Source organism: Bombus pyrosoma, linkage group LG6 (assembly GCF_014825855.1).
Source record: "Bombus pyrosoma isolate SC7728 linkage group LG6, ASM1482585v1, whole genome shotgun sequence".
NCBI lineage: Eukaryota > Metazoa > Arthropoda > Insecta > Hymenoptera > Apidae > Bombus > Bombus pyrosoma.
The window spans coordinates 16,317,409-16,341,539 of record NC_057775.1 but is presented as its reverse complement, the minus strand read 5'-3'; the positions used below and the strand labels follow the sequence as shown (position 1 = coordinate 16,341,539).

The following is a 24,131-nucleotide window of genomic DNA, read 5'->3' as shown; positions in this document are numbered from 1 at the left end:
TTGAACGCACGATTCATTTACCTTGCTGCGTAACTGTAACGCCAATGGCGCTGTGTTAGTAACAGATACCACTCGAGGAATTGATACCTAAATTACACGGTAACGAAGCAGCAACATCGACGTAGACACCGTCGAGACTAAATTCTGCCTATCTATCTTACCTAATATACTACTTATCGTTAATTATCTATTCATTGAATTTATTAAGTCCTGCTCCTATTTAAAACAAACAAAATGTATATTATTCGATAAAATGAGAATTCTATAGAATTCTTCGCTCTTCTCCAAAAATTGTAATAATCTAATAGTTACACGAATTATCTTACAATCATCCTTCTGGACATGCTAACTAAAAGTACAGCGTATTTCAATTATAATAAAATTCTTCGTTTCACGTATTCTACGTATAAAACTATAACCCTGAAAATGACAAATTTCTGATCAAAAAGATACAATACGACACGCTGTTAAAAAGCCCCAAAATTTCATTCGCGTATTTACCATCGGCATACATTCGGATTTGTAACGCTAAAAAATCCTTCGACACGGAAACCGTGAGTTGGACGATGCGGTTGGTGAAACAAACGGCCGAAATGAAGAACAAACACACAGATACTTACATAAATCACCCAATCCTTGGGCGAGTGAGCGTTCGTGCCGCACATGTAGAGCCGATTGCCATCCCCCATTGGTTGGATCACCCTTATGTGATTCCGGCAGTCGAAGTGCTGTGAAAGAAGGGGAAGAAAATTGAATTTTCGACGGATACGTGCGAAGAAACGTGGCTCGGGGTGTGGAAAGAGGCGGCGGCGCGGCGAGGACAAGAGTTCGATGCGTGGACAGGGATTTTTCAGAAAATTATATAGAACGAGGTCGAGGCAAAGGGTTCCGCCGATGGTCGATCACGTCGCTTCGCGTATTTCGCTGCGAATTGGCGCACGGAAAATAAATTGGTTTTGTCGTCACGTAGAGAGTATTTGCGTGGACCTTACACCTCGCCGATGCGTGCACGATGAATACAGAATGAAGCCGCGATAAGCGGCCGGCGAATTGTGCACCTTAAAAAGTCACCCGTTACAGCATGGGGAGAGATGAAGCGATGAAGAAGTAACAAATCGAGGATTATTAGCGACAAGATTTTGTATTTTTTATCTCGAATGAATACTGAACGAAAAAGAATATGATAAGTTCATTTTTGGTGATTGAAAAGAGTTGTCAATCTAATGTTATACATTGAAATGTTCAAGTAGGTGACAAAGACGTATACGTAATTGAAGAGAAAATTAAATGCAAAAATTGTTTTGATATGAAACTGATTGGCAACAGGAATTTTGAATATGGAATTTTAAAACTGTTCGTCCATAAAATGTAGCTTATTATGTATTTCACTTGTACCTCTCGAATGATAAATTATTTTCGTACGTTATTATCTTGTTGCAAAGAATCCATATTTATAATTATTTTAATCGTTCAAATTTTAATTTGGCGCTTTCCATATGTTGATAATTGTAGATTACGAATTAAAAGGAAAGAATCACGGGAGTACGCGTAGCGTTAAAAGTACAATTATAAACATTGAAAAAGGAGCATCTAATATACATCTCTGGTAATTACTTTTTCAGACACAATACGCTCACGAAATGGAATAAAATAAATGGAAACGATGTTCGCGTCCAAACGTAAATATCGCTGAGAAATCTGCAATTAGCGTGAGTGGGGCCGAGGTCTTCCATCTCGTTGGGAAATTATCGCTATATGAAAACATTATCACCGCCAAATTGGAAACGTCATCAGACGAACGAATCCGTTCTCAATTAAAGCAACGTCAACGCGGCCGATCGATACTCCATAAAACGAATGGCTCCAAACGGGGAAACATTTTTCGTCTAAAGTTGTTTCCATTATTCCGTTTCAGTAAAAGTTGCGCAGCTCGTTGACAGCTTTTAACGAATCTGTTCGATATCAAATTTCGTTTAGATACATTCCGCGGCCATAAAATTGAAACGCACGGCCCGTTAAACGGGATTTCACTCTTTTCTCCCTATTTCGCTTCCATTTCTTCTTTGTCTCTTATACGCGATCCATTTATTTTACATGTAAAACGACGAACAACAAGAAATAACGAAGGCAATGCGTTACGATGCCTTCAAATGAACTCGAGTTACTTTTTCTCACAAAGAACGAATAAACGATATCGCGTGCGACCGTCCTTTTATTTGAAATATCGTAGACAATTCCAAAAGAACGTTTCTTCTTTTTTCGTTTACTTTTAATTATACCCTTAATTCGCGTTTCACCAGGGATTATCGATACGTTTTTTGCCTTTGATATAAAGGGATATCATAGCGTTCATCAAAGCCCATAGAAACCGTGTTTCTTTTCATTTGTTCTCCTTTGTCGGGTAAATCTAAAGAAACTGTAATTTGTTCCTTTTTCTTTCACGATGGACAATTGTTTACGAAATTTTATCCCTGCCATTTGTCTTTTCTCTACTTTTCTACATTTCCGTAATTACATCAGCTCGGCGTTTCTATTTTAAGCGATGCTTTAATTAGATTACGCTGTTATTAAAATTCCATCGAAAAACGACGTGAGCCGGACCGGTGAACGCGATAATGAAATAAAGAAGTAATTCACCTCTGATTTCCCTTTGGACACACAATTTGCCACGTTGCTAGGCTCCAGATTAAGCGCGTCCCTCTGTAAAAGAAACAAAATCAAATGAGTTATTTTATCGTTCTGTAATATACCTTACTATAATATTAAATATGTAGCACATTTATTTTATTATTCTATCATATACTTTATCGTGAAATCAAATATGCAGCACATTTATTTAATCGCTAGTCGAATGTACTCTGATCTCATTCGTCCCCGAACGAGTATTAGGTCGTCCGGAAAGTTTCTTTCGTTTTATAAGGAAATAATTGATGCACAACATTTTCCGTTTTATATTGTTTTATCGAATTACGTATGATCCATTTTGTTCTATCAAGTTAAAGATTACAACGTTCGACAGATTAGGTTTCATGTTTGTATAAAGATACGTTGTTGTAAAAGACGTGTCTGTAAAAGAATGATACTTTTTGGACGGTTAAATGCGGTTAACAGTAGCAAATGTGGATGATACGGTTAAAAGCGTACAGCTACGAGATTATGAGATTAAATCTCGCCAGGTTGTTGCTGATAGCCAAAAATGGGACGATCGTTAACAAACCCAAAGATCAAAAGAATTCGATTAACGCGCACTTGACGCGATATACAGATGGACACAAGAGACTTTATAAAATAAGAGATATGAAGACATTATAATTTAAAAAAATGAATTTTTTCCTAATAGGAGCAACGAATCAGTATAATATAAATACATCAAAGAACGAATGATATCAATATCGTAAAAAAATGTTTAATACGAAGAGTTATTAAAATTCACGATCTTAACATTTTCTTTTACGCGCAACTATGCTTTCGAATTTCGTTTGCACGTCTATCCTGCGTCATTTTCAGAGATAAAAAAGTCTCGGTCGGTAAGAGATTCACCATGAAAATCAGTCGTTTCCTGCAACACGATGAATCACTCGTCCGTCGAAAGGTCGCGATGAAAGCCAGAAAATTGTATTTCGAAGACGAGCGCCATAATTACGAGTCATTCGGAGGCTGAATCTCTTCTTGACTGGAACTCGCATTCTTACGTTTGACGTTCGTTCGTCGCCAACCATCGTCTTTTCTCCTTTCCCATACAGCACTCCTCACCTCAGCGGCATTCTTGCAACCGTCGACTGCTCGACACGGTCGACCTTACACAACGTGAAGAGGCGTGACGAGAGTGTGCTCGACGGTTCGCAAGCGCGAAGAAGAGGCTGCACTCGTGTCATTGTGCGGATCGCGACGCTGTGGCAGACGGACGCCACTTGCTTTTCCAAAGCTCCCTTGCGAATGTGTCGCTCGGAATAAGGTCAACAGACGGAGTTACGGAATTGAAAAAAGTAAAGAGCGCCGTATCAAGTCCGGTGTACGTGTAATTGCTCGCGAATTCCGCGACGAGAGTGCTGTTGCTCTTTGATGTTTCACTCTCGATCCGAACAGAACTTCCGGAGACTCGTCTTTTGCTATTTACGCGGTCGTCGGCAAGTGGGTGTCTACTTATCGTGTCGATCCAACTTTTTGATACGACGTGGTTTTAGTATGATTTTTAGTTAATGTCGATGTTTGTTGGTATATCATATGGATCATTTATCAACCATGTTAATCGAATCCTTAAACTGAGGAGTACAGAAAAATGATGTTAGCAACATTGTTTTATAAATTTAGTTTAGAATTCACCATTATTCGTGTCATCTTCCTGTAATGTGTAAACTTGTAGAAGTAAGTCAAGTTTCTCGAGAATCGAATATCGATTGTGCACTTACGTAATGAAATAAAAAAAATTGATAAAAAATGGAGTTGATCAGTTTAGGAGATTTAAGAAGCTCAATGTACGAATCGCGTAAATATTTCCAGCTAGATCTTGACAAATTCTTATTCAGTGAAGGTTATAACTTGTAGCCTGCAAGTTCGGCAAACTTATGGATAGTTATACGATGTTGTTGAAATTCATATCCGTTGAATCAGCATTTGAAATTTTTCATTGAGTTTCGAAATTAAATCTTGAAATAAAATAATTTCAAGGTCTTTTCTAATAGACACCGTATCATGTCTGAAAGCTAAGATTTGGCAAGTCTATGTGTACTTTAGAAAGATGAAGTACTGTCTGTGAATGCTTATGTGTGCGCATGTCTGTGACGATGAGTCTTCCTAAAGACGAAAAGTACATAGTCTAGCGAGTTTAGAAAGAGCAAGTTTTTAGCAAACAGAGCTTTTTGAAATTATTCTTATTCATACATCCAGCCAAGCCATTGCTTTCTTTGATAGTAACACAAGACACAAACGTATCTTAATCACTATCAGGACTTTTTATTTATTTCTCGTGTTGTCAGCTTCGTATACAGCAAAAAAATTGTAAAATATATACGCGTACATATTTTAAGTAGAAGTGAAATATTCACATACTTTCGAAGAAGTAAAATATTAAAGAAATATTTCCTTAGGGAACATTTCTCGAAACTTTGAATGGCTATCAAACAGGATTGGACGTCTATACATATGATACAAGAATAAAATACGATATCCAATATTTGTATTTCCTTATACCTTTATTCGAATCTATATTTTCCATCGCGATTCTCTTGCATTTTATTTTTCTCAACTATCAAGTCGGTATTATTCTTAGCATTTTGAGGGCTTTACGTCGATAATAGCTTGATCTTCGTAGAATCAAGCGATAAACAATAAATTAAAGATTATACATTAAAATAAGATCATTTATTTGTCGAGGAAACCGGCAAGAAAAATCCACGTTTAAACCGGAAACGAAACTAATCAAATTATGCGACTGAATTACAGATCGCATCGTTTGTTTCAAGCTCAAGTAATTTTTGCAAAATAGAACGCTAAATATCAATTTAATCATTTGAAGTTTTAAAAATCTACAATAGATATCTGATCAGACAAAAATGACAAATCTTTTGTGAAAGTTTATTTCAAGTGCATTCAACTGCAAAATATAATTGTAACTGTAAATGTAATTCAAATATATTATTTGTATAAAGCTATAAATTATTCCAATTATTATGATTATTTCAACTGTTGTTTCTTACGCTGCTAAATAATTAATTCAAACTTAAGAAATGTCGTATTTATATCTACTATATCCGCGGACAAAAATATAATTAATTGAGCAGCAATATTTGAACTATAATCGATTTATATACTAAAACCGAACTGTTTTTTCACCGTAATTGCATAACGGAATTCATTAAATGATTTATAATAAACACGAAATCCAAATAATCTAAACAATATTATTTAACAGCAAGAAATCACGATTTATTTCTATAATTCTTCTGCAACGTTCTATTAATATGAAAGTCCAGAGATTAACTTGTCGAAAATAATTACGTTTTGTACTCCATTCAACTACGCTTTCGTTAAAATTATTCAATTCATTTTTGTTCTCTCCTTTCACAGAAATATGACAAATTTCTATATATTGTTGCATTTGTTACTATATTTATATTAATATTTATAAAATAACAGGACAGCAGGAATTATTAATGATTCGAACATCGTTTTTAACTGTCTATAAACAATGGAACGTTTAAACTAAATAAATATCCTTTGCACGCCACTGACTATGAGCATTGTTTTCGCTAAAATTATTCAAAGCACTTTTGTTCCCTCATTTTAACAACATAACCATCTTCATAAATACTACAAATACGTTTTTCCATACATTTCATATCAAATTTATAAAATATCCGGCAGCACGAATTTCCAGCTATTCCTTCGTCCATTCTTCGCTCAACTTGGACGATTCAACGTCCGAATTAAACCAAACTAAATATCGCCATTTTTACGAAACGTCACAAGGAATTTCATTGAAATTGATCTGTGACAGTAAAGCCGCAACGTCTTTCTCCGGTAAACCGGAAAAACGGAAACCGCGAGTTGCAGACCCTTCGGCCATAGATTTCGACGCCTTGGTGGAGCAACCCCTCGTTCACCGTCTCCCATTCAGCCGGAGCATTTCGTGTGCCAGAGGTCGTAGACACGATCCGGAAAAGGAAGTGGTTCGTTTGCACGGTCAATCGTCCGAAACGCGTTGCCTTTAACGATCGATCTCCTGCGGACGTCGCGTGCCGCTCCCCGCTGATGTCACGGCCAGAAACCGCGTTGATCCTCGAAATTGTCCTAGCCCGGGAGAACGCAGGGGGGAGAAACCCGAAACACCGTCCTGTGACAGTGATCTACGGCTAATAAATTAACGAAAGAATTGTTTTTGCTTGCGCACGCGACCACACCGTGATATTTATTCGGACGATGCGGAGGACAGTAACGGGGGACGCACTCGAAACGGACAAATTATGCGACACGCCTGGTTTTCATGTGTCTGATTTTTAGAATCTCGATAGTGCCACGTCTTTTTTTTTTATTTTTGGCATGTTTCACACTGATGGAGTTAATCATCAAACACGATGAATTAAACGTGGCTTGTGGTGTTGCAAGTTCCGAGTCTTTATGCCGCTGTTTATAAATAATTCGACACTTGCAAAGCATTGCGAATATATAAAATATAAATATACTTGAAATGAAGCTCTTTAATCTTGTTTTGCCTTTTGAACTTGTCTCAGACAACCATCTACAATTGACAGATATTGATAACAATAATAGTTGATACTAATTGGTAGAAATAAAAAAAACAATAATTAAAGCGAGATCAACTGATCTTAGAGTAATTGAAATATCTTGCTAGCTGCATGTTAAAAATTTATATACATTTTATGAAGTGTCAACTATTCATTGCAAACAAACGTGAAATTTCTGTGATTCGAGTATACTTTCCGTTAATCGAATCGCACCAGATGTTCTAATATTTATGGATGATAGTGTATTACTGATTTGAGATAAATCTGAAAATTCTATTGTATATGTTCAACAGTTTAATTCGCTATGCGGTTTTCTACATAAATATGTATATAGTTATTCAGTTGACATATCGGAAATACATAAAGCAATGGTCCAGATGTTGGGAATTATACGTGGATAATTTTTTTCTGATCTTATTTGACCAAACTTATGTATAACTTTTAAACTTATGTATAAAATACAATTCAGAGTATACTGTTCAGATATCAGATATTTTACATATAGCACACAATCAGGCCGAGCGAACAACGAAAGAAGTTAAAAATACGTTGAAATGTCGAGTGAAAGAAATTTAGGGCACGAGAAAATATCTAGATATTTCAGTTATGGATACAAATAAAAGAACTTCTGTTACACTCGAAACTTTTTAATCCAATAATACATTGGAAGAAGTATCTTTACAAAAGTCGAAACTTTTAATTAGTTACATCTACAATCCAAAAGTTCGATAATAAAACTATGATACAATGAGATACGATATACATAATTTTAGTAAACGAAACACGTTGTCTAATGCGATGCATTGAAAATAACGAAAGGAGAAAATTATCTCTTGTAGAAAAATTACACGTTCTCCAGAGTACAGGATAAATTGCGTTTTTGCGACGTCGCATACGTTAGAGACAATATGTGGTATTTGATCTCGCGATAGGTTTTTGGCGAACGTGGAAAATTATTTGTTCGGGCTGAAGGTAAAATGAATCGCCTCGAACCGAATCGAATCGTCTGGCTCCCGGCAATGGCCGTGTAAAATGGAATTCCTGCGAGGAATTCTATTCTACGAGCTTTTGGTCGCTGGAAGTTCGCGAATCGCGCGACTCGAGCAAACCCGGCGCGTACCACGATTTACGCGGCTCGATTCGAACCTCTCCGATATTCGCTACGATTCCGATCGCTTGGAGTACACCGAATACGCCAGAAGGGAAATTTTCGGCCGAGCAAAGACCAACTTTACGCTCCGCTGTAAAGAGAAAATTACCCGAATTTGTTTGGCTCGATATCGTCCAATTTCGTTTCTGTAGATAACGTTTCTCGCGTGCTAACTCTTTCACGCGATGGTTAAGTTTCTAATTTCAATTTTTAACTCGCGATATTAATGTTTTTAAATCCTTTGATCTCTTAGCGTTTCAAACGAGCTGGATAATAAATGAAAGTTTTATTGAGGTAGAATAACCATTAGCTGCTACGTTAACTTCATTATTGAACTTTCCACGAATGAAATGAGGTCGATTCCGACTGCATGAAAAAGTAAATTTACTTTTGATTTATGGGCAAGTTTTTTATATTGCGAATTATTATATTCAGGGGAATTAAGTAAGTTAAACATTCCTTTTTTTTTTTTCTTTTAAATAAAGATATTCACATTTTTACACGTTCTTAACGTAGAACTTTTGCTTTCAGTTCGGTAAACGTCTTTGTAATTGGACTCCGTTCGTACGGATATATTATTTCTTGCATGGCTACGTTTCTACCCGTGGAAAATGGCTTTCTTAAAATGGAAATAGAACTCCTCGTTTACAAATAATTAGTAGCCGCTGTTTTCCTTGACCCGTGGCTGTTAACTAGACGATTCTTAAACATGTCTGGAACATGCAATCACTTTGTGACATACCACTGGTATTTCTGTCATTATACACGCGCGGAATATATTAATTGAAACAAAGGATTTATACCATGCGCACAGCATTTTCATGTTCGATTAAAGTCCTTTTTCTACTTGTCAGAAAAGGTGCTTATCAAAAGCACATTAATAACATTTCAGAAACAGGTTACGCGAGTATCGTGTCACACTAGTAGACTCGCTGTTTGATTTCATTCGATTCCTTTTCCTTTCAACGCGTAAAACACACTCTTCTATTTAATAAAAATATGTCATTATCCATACACCATATTGATTGCCAAAGTACGTCTAAATTACACATGTAGCCTGTAAAAGTAATGCTCTTTCATTTAATAAAAATATGTCGATATCGATACACATTAACAATACGATACAATATATGACGATAACACATATCTCGTTTTCATGTTTTTCGACTGAATCGATGACTTAAGCAACCAGAGACAAATATTTTTGTTATGTTACCTGGGTAATCAAGCCTTGCGCATTCTTGTGACAAATGATTAGCAAAACAACTGAATGTTGACATTCCAAGCATATAAAAACAATCAGTCAGTATAGCTAGTACATCGGTGGATTTGTGCCGATCAAAAATATGCGAGCCCTGGGAACGCGTTGAACGCGCAGAGCGCCGTACGCAATGTGATAAAAACTAGTTAAAATAAACTAGTTAAACTACAATTCCATATATGGCATATCATAAAGCAACAATACCGATCAACGTACAGTACATTCGTACAATCACGGAAACGTTCGATCGCAGCTGTACATCCGCGACATCGGGTAATCACACGCGTACGTCCACAAACACGCTTGTCCTCAAACACTAGCACCCGTCCCTCCAACGTATATATAGCCTTGCTTACCTGTGTATGTACGAATATATAATCGTGCACAAACACGTGGGCGACAGGCTGCGGATCACGCACGTGCACGTTGGAACAAGGGGGTGCACAGGTGGACACGCACGCACACGAATGCGTAATCAAGCTGCAAACCCGCCATAGCTAAACAGCGAAGCGCGCGAGCGCCACTCGCGATTCTGTGATTACACGATTGCGCTTGAACGAACGTGGAATTGCGTGTACACGTCTTGTTCTCGAAATAAGTCGTTGGCCTTTGGCCTTTATCGTTTCGATTTCTAATTCGATCCACAAAGTTAATTTCATTCACGGGACAACGAGATTTTTCCCGGTGGAACGAAATGCACGTTCGATCGGTATCGTTTCAGAGGATTTTAACTTGCAATGGGAAACTCGCGATAAGAATCGTAACACGAGTAGCGACTCTCTACTTTGGCTTTGATCGTGTTCATCCGATAGAATGTTAATTACGTTTGAACACGATTGACTTGTACGAAGATGACTCGTCCGTGGTTGGCTACTAATTGGTATTTTGTGAAGTTGAATTAATGAGATGAGTAAAATTAAAACGATCTCTGAAAATATCTGGACACTCGTTTATTTTGACACGGTGTATTATAATAATAAAACTGCGGGTAAATTAAAGTGCAATGATTTTATTCTTTTTAATCGAACATTAGGCGACATATTGATTATTTTTTAGCCAAGATCTGTGATTCACATTGCATGAACCTACTATGCAATGGTATAGTAGCACTAATTCGTAATATTTCTTAGAAATTTTGTAGATTTATGTCGATGTATTTTTGGACATTTCGATGATTTTTTATAAAATATCTGGAATTCTTCTGGAATAGTTCTAATGTTAAAAAAAGAGAAAAATTAAAAATGATTTCTGATCTTCGCGTTACTTTGATTTGATATTAAAATCTACGGTTCTTTTCGTTACTGTATAACTGTGTTTATTATTTCTTGAAACAGAGCAAACGAGATTCTTCTTCAAGAATGTAAAGATCTTGTAACAGAATCTCTCTAATTAAATTGTATTACAGGCTTTTCAAGGCAGAGTTTCCTGAAAATATAATTTATACGATAAAGCATTAAAATTGGGCGGAAATAAGGACGGCGAGTCTATATCGTTACAGGAAACTTAACGTTCGCGAAATATTTGTTAAAGGAGGTACGTTAGCGAGATAGTAATTTTCAGAGATCTGGCCGCGTATAAAGATAATCTACTTACGAACTACGTTACGTTCGCTCGCTTGGTACAATTATTCTCGAAATACCAAGCACGTGGCTAGAGAACTAGTTCGTCTCGAAGTCGCTTATATGCGCATGGAATTTCCTATGCAAAACGATGGTTAACTAGGTAATAACTGAATAGATCCCGCACTATCTTCCTGTTTGACATCTTCACGTTCGACTCGATTTAACCGCCATTCTAATATTGATTTTAACAATTGTCTGAAGCTAGTTATCTGTTGCTTTTGTCGAATTCGCCCCACTTTCGATATGACACGTTTTCATTCAGATTCCTTTCATTGTATTACCCTGCTTCCATATCTTCGTATGAATCGACATTTTGTATCAATCGACATTTGTTTAAAAATACACGACGATTCAATTATTCAACATGCAGACTCGCTACAAACTGAACGCAGTTACAGGAAGAAAATTATTCTGGAAACGTAAATGATTAAGATTTATTCCATTCAAGTAAGCAATATATATTTAAATACCACGATTTCATTTTTTAAATTTTCTTATTCTACTCTTTTCGTCGCACTACGAAAATTCTAATTTCTAAGAAAAATCTCCCAATGGATATACATAGAGATTACCTAGGACCTGCTAGTACAAAGTGACTCCCACACACTGTCGTCATTCTCAAAATTCATTCTCAAAACCTTCTTCTTCTTCTAAGCATCCAGTTGATCACATGTGATGAAAACGAAAAGAAAGGCGTTTGCCTCGTATAAATTTCACCTTAACCTGTTATTTCTTCTTTCTTCCTTAACACATCCCTAAATACACCTCGCGTCTTCTAAACGTATCAAAATTACGATCACGCACTGTTCTAATTCTCAGAATATCCACCTTCTATTTGATGTGGTCCGTATGCCTGTAGAAACAATCCAGTTGATCATAAGGAGGAAAAACGGAAGGGAAGGCGTTTGCCTCGTGTAAATTCCACCGGTTGGCCCGTTAAAATCATTTAACGATGCCAGGCTCTAGTACAGCTGCGCGTGGCCATTGATAACGACGTATTACTCGTTAAGCAGCCTGGTGCATTAAGGCTGCGATGTACACACCGGGCTCGCCGGTAATTAAAAGCGGAGCCATTCCCGGTATCCGCACTTAACTGCAACCCAGCCAAGGATCTTCTCGTTACACTAATCATTACTATCCGGTGGTGTACGCCGAGTTAGAAATAGCGAGGCTGCCGGGAAATGAAGGCGCTGGATCGAGGTGTGGGTGAAAGTATCTTCGAAAGGAAGAACGAAACGAAGACCGTGGCTGAGGCTGTGCTCGAGTTCCTCCTTTGCTCCCTTTTTTTCTTTTCTTCTTTCCTCTTTTTGTACGCGTGTCGAAGGGTCGAGTGAAATGAAACATGTTAATGGTACTGGCTACACGGAAAAGGTGCGACGACGAAATGCAAATGCTGCTCGTTCAGAGGAAAGAAACTCGTGTTGAGTCATTAATCTATCGAAAGACCTGCTTTGTAACTTGTTTATGCATTTATGTTCATTCGTGTTTCATTCGATTTCCTACGAGCGTGAAAAATCTCTTTGACTGTGAAAACTGATGGCTATGGAAAAAACGATAGTTTAATCTTAGATGTGTTAAGTTGATAGGAAGAGTTCGTTGCTCTTTCTTCGTTGAAAGGAAAGAAATTGATTTTTTTCATTGATATTTCTATTAATTAATCTTTGTTTTAATATTCATTATTATTTGTTATTGCCTCTTATCTGTCTAATCCATTCATTTAATAGCTGCTGAATTTTACAACGTCTGATGTACATCATTTTATGTTAAAAGTTAATAAATATATCTTTCATAATTAATCGGAAACGATATTTTTTATAAATAGTAATATTGTGAATAATTCTGTGAGAGTGGAATAATTATAGAAAAAGTTACAGGATACAGAAGCATAAAATGTTTTCACTACTGTTTTCCAGCGAGATCGAAATCGTGAAACATTATAATTCTACTCTCACACGTCGACAGCGTGTCATTAATTAAGAGCGCTCATTTGTGAGCTATAGTAACAGTAAATGAGTCATAGAATCTAATATCGAAACCAACTCACGACGTTTTTCCATTACCATCGTGAGCTGGCCGACATAAAAGTTTATGTAACTCGTAAAATTTTCTCGCCATTACATTTAGTTAATATTAATAACCCATGCGTAGCACAGTTCTTGAAAATGTGTGAAACTTAATAACCGCAGAACGTTTCATAAACTATACTTGACTCTTTTTCACAATTAAACAGAAAAGAAATTATTTAATGATAACATATCTGAATAAACTACACCGACATAGCTTCTAATTTTGAAAATAAAAGAAGAATACATAATTTCATACGTGACTCACAGCTGAATCATTTTAGCCCTTTGTTTTATAAATATTTCGCTCTTAAATAAAATTACGTTATGCACTAGTTGCGCTAAATGAAAATTCAGAAATAATTTCGGTTCAATAAAGTTTCGATACAGTACGCTGAAATGAGATTCAGAAATAAAATGAAATTTTATCGTGAATACAATTTGCATTAGTTACAATACGGCTATAATTTAGAGAAGCAGAAATAGGAAACGAGACAAGAGGTTGAATGTAAAATCGATAAGGAAAAACCAGTGTTTGTTCAATATCGATCATAGATCTTGGAGTCACGTAAGCAAAGAAAGAACCACGCGAGACCAAGCGAGGCCGACGATTCGTCTAACGGTTCAATTTCAGATTACAACCCCGATATCAGGCCTCCTTCTACGTCGTTTTTCTAACGAACCTCTCGTATTACCAGGGACCCGTTAACGAGCTCGCGAAATGGGAACGCACCTTAATCTCGCTCGGTTTCTGATTAAAGGCTATGTTCTCTAGTCCTTAATTCACTAAAGAGCAGCAGAAAGTTCTCGAGCAGGCAGACGGAGAACCAAGAGACGCGAGCAACTTCAGACTAAGAAAGAGTAAGAGAAACAGAGAGAGAGAGAGAGAGAGAGAGAGAGAGAGAAAAGAACAGGTGCAAGTTACCTATATAGTAACCTACTACCCACTTGGTATGTCCGACTTAAATGTATAGTTGTCTAGATCAGAAAAGAGAATGTGATAGTGGAATTAATGTTTTCTTTCTGTTTGGAATGTTACTGCAAAGGTTTCAATGTTGTTTTAACGTTCCTTTATAGTCTTTGTAAAGTGTGAACAAGAAATATTTGTATTGTAAATTTATTGGTACGATGAGAATCAAAATATATACTCGATATTTCAAGTTATTTACAAATTCTATAAAATATTGTATAATTATATAAAAAAAGATTTCTAATTATGAAGTGAACGATTTGAGGCCAAGTTCCAATAGGAACTTAAAAAAGTTACAAACGAAATTGTCAGTTCGCTGAAACATACTCATAGTGTCAGAGGAAATTCCTATAAGAATACTGTTCTGTGTGATTCGATACAAAATAACGTATCTTATCGTATTCTCTGTCACTGCCTCCATTAATTAATCATTGACACAACGACAATTTTTGCTTTCATAGGAGACAATATACATATCTATTCCAATCTTCGCGAAAGAACATAAATGTCTATATATCACACTACAAAATATTACAAAATATTCAAAATAATACGAAACGTGAATATTTTATAATATTTTCCTACGATTAATTAATTAAGAATAAACCAAAATAGTCAAATCTGAAAATATGACAAATATTCTACACAATTAATTCCATAAGATTATTCAATAATAACCAAAAACATCCTATCTCTCACAAGCCTACCGTTTCACAACCACAGCCACGTTCAAGCCTAACATGGATACGTTCTATGTGTCTCTAAAGGTTGAACCAGGTTGCCAATCTCACCAGGTCACGTATGGATGCTGGCAATAATTTTGTCAGCTGGCCGGGGTGCATCATTTTATCGCGTTGCCTACGATGCCATTAACTTTACGGCACCGGTGTGCCTGGCGGCATGCAAACGCCTCGACTTCCATTATCGGCCATAGTACGCTGACTATTAAACAGAAATATCTACCGTCTCCCTGCACGTTGGTTGTATGTGTTCCGACCTCAAACTCCATCGACGGAGCCGGATTTCCGCGGATTTGCTGCAGGCAGAAAAGTCGACGAGGATCGAGTGCGAGGCCACGGGGCGTCCCCAAGCCGCGTTTACACGCTCAGTAAGCAGTCCTAGAGGAAGAAGTCTGTCCGTCGTCTTACAGACGACGAAAAGTCGTTGACGCTTGCATTTTGAAACGACGACACCGAATTTCAACCTCGCCGCACCGTATGCTGAAATGTTGCCACGCAGCCTGACAACTTGCAAAGGTGTTGAGTCTCGAGTTTGAAGAAATTACACGAGTGGATATTTGACTGGAAGGATTTTGAGTTTTATCGAGAAACACGTACAATATTATTTTCTCTTTCTCATTAGGAAATTTCTCTTAGAGTTTATCATTATTGATATCATTTTCTTTCGACGAATGAACTTATGCAAATCATTCGTACCTTGAAAATTGATTGTTAATTACGTATTTATATATATAATGAAATTGACGGATTAATAAAAACATGGAGTTGATCGGTTTAACTCCCGAGAGACTAAGTTAAACATTAAATTCCCCAACAATTTTCCATTGAACCGTGTAATTAGTCGCATATTTGTAATTTTATTCGAGCACGAAATAAAATATCGTTCCAATAAATGAAGTTGTCTGGTAGTTTTATGCGCTTGTAGCTTCTGGTATTAACATACTTCTCAAAGCATCTTGGCTTTTTCACTTCTTTCTATGCGGCTGCAGCATCTTTGCATTTCATTAGACTTCGTCGCTTCCTCATTTAGCCGTTAGGAAACAAAAGCAACGAAAAGTATGGCTGAAAAATAGGTCGAGGCTTTTGAAGGTTGGTTTGCGGAGCCATGCCATCAAAGACAAAGAATCTTCTTAGCGGCGAAATATATACTTCTAAAGTACTGCCGTATAATATTCGTTATCGCGTGTTATATATACCTTACATCCTTTCCTCTGTATTTTAATTGAACATTTTCCTTTGCAATTTTCCTACTTCAATTAACCGATGTAATCGTGTCTTCGATAGATCGAAACTTTCAGAATTTAATATCATGCACACGATAAATCTTTTAATCTTCTCCTACGTATATTGTACATCATCATTCATCGTTAACAAAGGAAGTTCAACATAGTCTCGTTACAATTAACTACGTTAACAAATACTATACTAATGAAGAAATAACGAAGAAACATTTCTAAACTTCGTAATATATTTTCAATGACATCGGAATATAAATTACTAGCAAATATTTTATTATTAGAATATTTTATTTAGAACTGCGTTTATATGAATTTTTCGAGAGACAAATAATTTATATAAAAGGGGGTCCATTATTTCTCTCAAATTCCCGTAATTCATTGTTCATATAATGGTTCACGATCGGATAAGTAGATTCAAACAGCAAGAATTCATTTAGTCAAACACGAAAGAAAATTTCGTTAATTAAATAAAATTCGCATAAATAGAGTTCGATTGTATTACTAATTTATCATACATTTAACCCTCGAGCAACAACAATTTCACAAGCAAATAACCCAAATCCAAATCCTAAACCTCAGCAAATCAATCCTCTGAAACATGTCATCCTATATTTTTCGCCCTGAGCGATTTATCGTCAGCCAAATTTAAATAAAAATCCGCAAAACCAGGTCACACACTGAATGAAGGCAGAGAAAAATCGGTCAGGTTTCTAAACGAGCAACGTAATCACTAGTAGGACGGAATCTTTTCGACGTGTGGATCGAGGCGAAGAGAACTGTCTCCAAAAGGTGCAACGGGGTGCAAGAAAGGCGACCTGATTATGTAACAAAGATGAGGACTCTGCGCGAACATCCAAAGCAGAGTGTCCACATGTAATCACCGCTCGTGTCCCAGTTCGGACCAAAACTCCCTTGCTTTGTGCCTCTACGTCTTCAAATCAGCCACGGTTCTCTGCCGTCTGCGCTTCTTCTATTCAAGAGGTCTCTGCACGGTGCTAGGCTCCTCAGAGGGTGGCTTTAGACTTTCGGCATCCGGCTTGATTAAGCTCGTGGCGAGGCGATGATGTCGCGAATAGAACACCCAGAGGTTGTCATCTGGTCGTTAAACTACGACGAACTCGTTGTTCCTTCGTTCTGTACCTCCTCTTCGCCTCTTTCCATCTCTTGTTTCGACGGTTTAATCATCGCTGCGATGTCGCACGTCTGCGAATTCCTCGGCCCAATAGCGAGTCAAGAATCGTTAACTAAAAGTCCTGATAGCGGTTGATCCTTAAGATGCGCGAAGCTTTTTGATTAATCTTAGCGGAACAGAAGCGCTGGTCCCTTTACTACGCAGGTTTGATCCCTCGATTGGCTTCCTTTTAGGACGCGAGATTGGTTGTAATGAAATTATTACTTCAGGTATAGCCTCGTCTTTTGAAGATTCAAAGTTTCGAAAATTAGTAACGAAGGAAGGTAACGATGCAATTTTTAGAAGAAAATTTAGGATTTCTCTATAATTTGGAAAGATTTAATTGTTAATTACGATGGCCAGGAAGAGAGTGTGATACGTAATACAAAGTTAAAAGAAATAGGAAATGATTCATAGAGAATGGCTATTTATATTCATCATATTGCGTTAATTGCAATTATGTGGTATATTTAGGCATATAATAAAGACGTGACTTAAAGAAGCACACGCGTATCTATGTATTTATATTTTTGAAATTTCGTTTCCTCTGTGATAAGGAGAACAGAAAACATGTTACCATTGATCGAAACAAAACCATAAAGATAAAAAGTAGCAGAAAATAAAATCTAAAATTCAATTTCACTCATGCAGGATATAGCGTGCCATGAAAATGTAATGCCCTTTCCCTCTGCTTGATAAATCATTCCACACCGATACAACTTCATTTATACTCGAAACAGAATTGCATAAAAGTGAAATCGAACTACATTTATGGTCAAGGGTAGAATGAAATATTTAGGGAACCCGTCGTCTTTTTACGAATGACATTTTGATCGGAAGTAAAAGAAAGTGGAACGTCAGTCTATACGGCGACTGGTACAATTTACCGTGCTAAATTATTGAAACGACCAAGACCCACGGTTTTCTCAGGGGTATCGACACCCCCTAACCTTCGAAATTCGAGGCCCGTAATGGTACCTGGGAGGCGTGGTTAAAAATTCATCGGGCTGAGCCACCGCGCCGCTTTTTATCTCATCAAATAGTAACGCACGGTAGTGAACCGTTAGAAGATAGAATCGTTTCTTGTCGCTACGTGTGCTATATACTAATAACCATCCATGAGGAGAAATTGTTAATATAGGGAATGAAGTTGGAAGATTTATGTTCATTTTTCAATTGTTAGTGCCAATTGAAAATTCTCTATACCATGCGATGTATCTATATTAACCATTAAATTTGTAATTTGAATACGATACTCAGAAAGAGAAATGTGTATTCCTTAAATATAGACAATCATATTTCTACCATTATCCCGGAGGTATGGTCTCTCAGGTTACTTGGAGTCTTATTTATTAAAACACTATGTTGTAAAATCTAGTTCAATCTAATGTAAATATTTTACTGCTATTCGATCATTCGTATTAATTTCTCCCAATTGAAAATATTTAATTCCTAGCTTTTTGGCCACTAGTTTCTAACAACGAAATAAAAATTCAAACTTCTTTCAAATAGAAAATCTAAATTAAGCATAATGAATAATCTAAATATATACAAAACAATAATCAAACCAATCTGGACATACGGAGTCCCACTATGGGGGATGGCAGCAATGAGTCACATAAATAAAATAGAAACAGAGCAAGCAAAAATCTTAAGGACTATAGTTAACGCTCCATGGTACGTCAGAAAGGAAGACATACGAAAAGATTTAAAAATTCCAACAGTCAAAGAGGAAATCGCCAGATATGCAAAAAGGTATAAAGAAAGACTTGTAACACATCCAAATCAGCTGGTTGCTGAAACGAATAAAGCAATAGTAGAAAGAAGACTGAAGTAGAAGCATCCTGCAGACCTCACAATAGAACAATAAACAACCTGGAAGATGGAGTTTCGCTGGGGGTAACCGTCCACATGCTATATTTCATCAAATATTTAAGCTATAATATTTTACCAAATGTCCTACTGGACAAATTGTAAAATTTAAATAAATAATAAATAAAAAAAGACTTCTTTCAAAGACTTAAGTTATCTTCTCGATAGAATTTTTCGAAACCTTCCAATCACGTAATTCACGAAAAACTAAAAACTCGTCAAAAGCGAGACCAGGAGTGTTAAAACCGAAATTTAGATAATTCCGTGTCGTAGACCAAGTGACAATACCTGTATTCGATTCTCCTTGCAACTAAACACTCGAGCTTCGTCGTACATAAGTGATCATACGCATAAAATTTTCGCGATCAGAAGCGATGAGATCGAAAAGTGCCTTTCGTTGTCGATCACCACCGTAAGTCACTTTTTCTTAATGGAAACCGTCAAACTCGCGCGCCCTTCTGCGATCCGACGCGAAAGATAGAGACAGAAAGGAAGTGTAGCAGGAAGAGCTGAAAATGGAGAAACAGAGTGGATGGCGGATACACGCACATCGTGTGCGCACATCGAAGGGAGAAACAGGATAAGAGAATGGGAGGTGGATGGGGAGGTAAAAGGAGCGAAAAACCGGGATTCAATCTGCATTCAATATTGATTTCAATCCGATATCGTGGATTCCAATTTTTGTGATTTACTTCTTACACCGGCGGCGTGAAAATTATCTACGCAGTGAAAAAGGCCGCCGGAGATTTTCAAAAGTCAACTCCAATGCATACCGATGTCGCGCTCTCATCGATCATGCGATTCATCGTTAGGGAGAATGGGAATGCATCGACGAGTCTACTAAAATCAAGAAAACGATGCTTCTTGAAAAGTAAAGATCGTACAAATATAAAGTTAGAACGAGATATTGGTAGAAGATGTATTATAATAATTTGTACGAGTGAGATTGTGGAATCATTTGAGCAATAGCCATCAACTGATAACATTTTGTAATTTATTTATATTCGTGATATCATAGAAATTATTATTAGCATAAGTATGTTTCATGTTCTACATGAATCTTAATAATTAATTTTAATCGCTAGCTTGTACGTTGATATCAATTCAATCTGCTTATATCTTTATCAATAATAAGTGTAAATTACCAGTGAGTTCCAAAGTAACAATTTTACGAGTTACAAAACAAATTACTAAAATATTAAAATTGATACAAATAAATGTACCCAAAATTTATATTTAGTGGCACCATTAGACACGAATTTCTGTTGAGACAAATATCGTTTTGTTAAATGTTCAAAGCCAAGCTACACAATTTCGAAGTTATCGCTATTCACGCTTGAACTATAATTTTTGTCACATTCCTTTGTTCACGATTCTAATCTCCTGTGTCCACCAGGCATTTGCAGCAGCAAAGTTTCGCAATCGAAGGACGTGAGAAGCGGGTGAATCCTTCGCGTCATCCGTACCAATTATAGGAAGTCAATGAGGTAGAAGAAACATCTAACGACCAAAGTTCCAGGACATTAGTGTCCGCGGAGGGTAAACGTCCACAACGCGCAGATAACAAATTATCAGGCTTGATTTTGCCAATGACGAACTCGTTCGCGCGATATATCTCGATAAATTATAAGGAGCTATGTTCGAGGTGAATTGCATCGGTGACGTGGATTTTAACGATCAAATGGGACGATCGTAAATCCTTGGTGCTCCGGATTGAGGGATTTCTTGCACGGGATTTCTTACTATCGAGTAATATTCGGTATATTCACTTTCGCTACACAAGACATAATGTTACAAGAAAACGTTTCAATGAATAGTTGTTAAAGTTGTATGGCACGAATAATAGTAAATTCTAAGGTAAATTTAAAAACACAATGTTGACAATATCATCAGTTTTCTGCATCTTGCAATTTATGAAACTTATCAATGTGACTTCCGAACGATTCAATTGTCTCGAAAGTTGGAATTTCGTATTCGAGTGCGATAAAATACATCTGACAACTGTAATATAATGGGTCTGCATAACTTTTAAAAAGTTTCAGAAACGAAAGAGAAGAAGACATTTCTACCAATATTTATCGATCCAAGAATCATTTGACGCGAAGATTACGAAAACACAGCTGTCTTCTTATATTCATCCATATATTTCCATTCACGTGCAGAATATTAATATCGAGGAACGAAGCGGCGACGAGACGATAAATTTCGCAGAAAACCCAATCTCGTCCGTCAATAAGCACGGAACAATTACGGATTATCACGCTTCAGATCGCGCTGAAGCGGGCCGCTGCTGTATGCGTCTTTTTTTCTCGGGTTTTCGCGGTTTAGTAGCGCAGGTATTTTGCGCGACAACGAGAATGACGACGATGACGGGGCGAGACGGCGACAAGGACGCAGCCAGTGCCACTGCAAGCAGGGGTTGTATGGCTATTTGAACACTTTCGCCATAAATTCGCGCGAGAGGGTACTCGAGTCTCGTTCGCGCCGCGCAATGCGCCGATCCTTCTCCCTTTCGTATTCTCGTTTTGTGCTCGCCTCTCCTCCTGCCTCCTCGCGCGTACTGTTTGTACTTATAGCAGCGGCGTGTCGCGCCTTTCGGCCGATTCGAGGCTCGTTAGCGCGGCTCGAGTGTCGGGGGGTTTCAGTCGGTCTTCGAAAACGCGACAAGCAACTTGCTGAGAGAACCGGCAGACCACGTGGAATAAGAAGAGGGAAGAGCAGAGGTGAAAAGCGAGGAGCGCAAGAAACAAAGCGACGATAAACAAGAGTCACCGTGGTAATTAAAAAGTTAAGCTGCTAAGTAGCGATACAATCGCGAAGGCAGCGCAAAGTGAAGGACAAATACAAGAGGAGAAAGAGGGGTTGGTTTGACTTGGATGAAATAGCTAGGGAGAATAGAAACAGCAACTTGGATGAAACAACTCTGTGGACTAAGCGCGGAATAAGGCTAAGCAGTGAGTGTAGCATGGTTCGAGAAAGAGATAGACACGCTTGACAGTTACTTCTTCGGATAATAGAACCGTTTCGTAAGCTCCAATTACCGGCATCGTCGAGAACCATCTAACGCGAGCCTTCTAAAGTAGCATGCTAGCTAAGAATTCTCTCTCTCTCTCTCTCTCTCTCTTTTCTGTTGCACTGTTTACAATTTCGATGTTTGTTCGACGAAGGAAGGGTTTCTCTACCGCAAACTCGATGTTCGCAGAAATCTTACCATTCTGTCCAGTCTCGTATACGGTCTTCTCCCTGCTCCTTCTTCTTTATCTACTTCTACGATGTTTTCTCTTCCTCTTATCTCGTTATTTTCCTTTTTTGCCCTGCTCGGTCGAGACGGTTCGCCAACCGCTACTCTGCAACGGCGACCCCGGCGAAACTTTCTAGACTCCCGATTTCTCGGTGTCGCGCGCGAAGTGAGGAAAGAAATCTTCGGCAAGACAAACTCGGCCCGCGATCAAACGAACGTTGCCACGGCTCTGTACCGGCGCGTCTACTCTTTATTTTTCCACGACAACACGGTATTAAAAACGGAAGAGGAGTAATGAACGCGAGGAACAAAGACCGACGCGAAAGTTTTCTTTAGATTTATCGCTTCCAAGCAGAGTAAAAAAAAAAAGCAAGGAAGGGAAAGAAGAACTACGTCGTCGCGGTGTTAACCAAGTCTAGGATTACCAAAGACCATACTCAAGGAATAATTTTATTTGGGCGTGAAACGAGAACGAAAAATCGGGAAAATGAGAAGTGTAAACAAGTTTGCACGGAGAAGAAAAAAAAAGAAACTAGTATAAGGAGGATTTCGCGAACAGAACCGTGAGAATTTTTCATCGCAACTTTCGTAAAATTTTGTTTGTCTTTTCTTCCTCGCGATGCGGCCCGGTTGCCGCTGCCTTCGCCGTGATTATCCGCGGAACGGATTTAAAACTGCGTTAGCGCCGGCTCTACGAGCACCGGTGCGCCACCGTCATTACATTTATTTACAAGTTTCCAAGAACAGCGTCGCGCCGTGTCTAAATACCCAAGCAAAAAAGAGGAAAGGACAGTTGGTGCGCGAAATCCTTAAGGATTTCTTTTTTCCCGAATTCATCGCTCGCGTATCTATGCAAAACAAGAGCAGAACATACGTATATCGCTGAAACTGACTGTAGAGAAAGTAGAATGTATTATGAGTAGAATGTACTATAGAGTAGAACGTAATATTCTGAACGTCTCCTCAACATCTCAAGTTTACTACTGATAGAGTTCCTGAGAAAAAGAAAAATTGGGTACTTATACTATAATAAAATAAAATAAGAGATATCTAGTTTAAATATACTTAATGCTACTTAAAAGTAAGTATCTATATATAAGATATATATGCTATCAGAGATGGGGAAAAGATATACCGAGTTTTTGAATTATTTATAGAAATTCCAATATGACCACATTTTTTAAAGAAATGGAATTACGTGTTCTTACTATCGTCGATTTATTGTACTTTAAAGCGCGTTCAAGAATGTCAATATCTCGTTGAAACCAAATTATTAAAAATGAATATTTCGTCAATGCTATCCTAATACAGTTAATCATAGCTTAACTCGAAAATTGTGACAATAAGTATACTAAAGCCTAACAGATCCAATGTCTATCTTCTAAGAAGAGAAACATCAATTCTTAACCATACCGAATGACAAATCACATCCCGGGTAAATATAAAAATTAATTTCATATACGCGATAGGACATTTCTATTACGAATTCAAATTAATCGAACGTTTATCAACTATTCCAAAATAAACTATCTCATTGCAGGGTTAATAGATTCCCGAGA

General features: G+C 37.5%; 1 protein-coding gene across 4 annotated transcripts in view; it reads right to left on the bottom strand.

The window, feature by feature from the left end:
* The window catches only part of LOC122568153 (semaphorin-2A), a 558,514-nt gene that overhangs the window by 23,592 nt on the left and 510,791 nt on the right, over window positions 1–24,131 (bottom strand). For all 4 annotated transcript variants that reach the window (XM_043727557.1, XM_043727556.1, XM_043727558.1 and 1 more), the window contains 2 exons: window positions 2,638–2,700; window positions 621–728 (listed from right to left, as the gene is read on the bottom strand). In XM_043727557.1, the coding sequence (XP_043583492.1) occupies window positions 621–728; window positions 2,638–2,700 (171 nt within the window). The remainder of the gene's footprint in view (window positions 1–620; window positions 729–2,637; window positions 2,701–24,131) is intronic.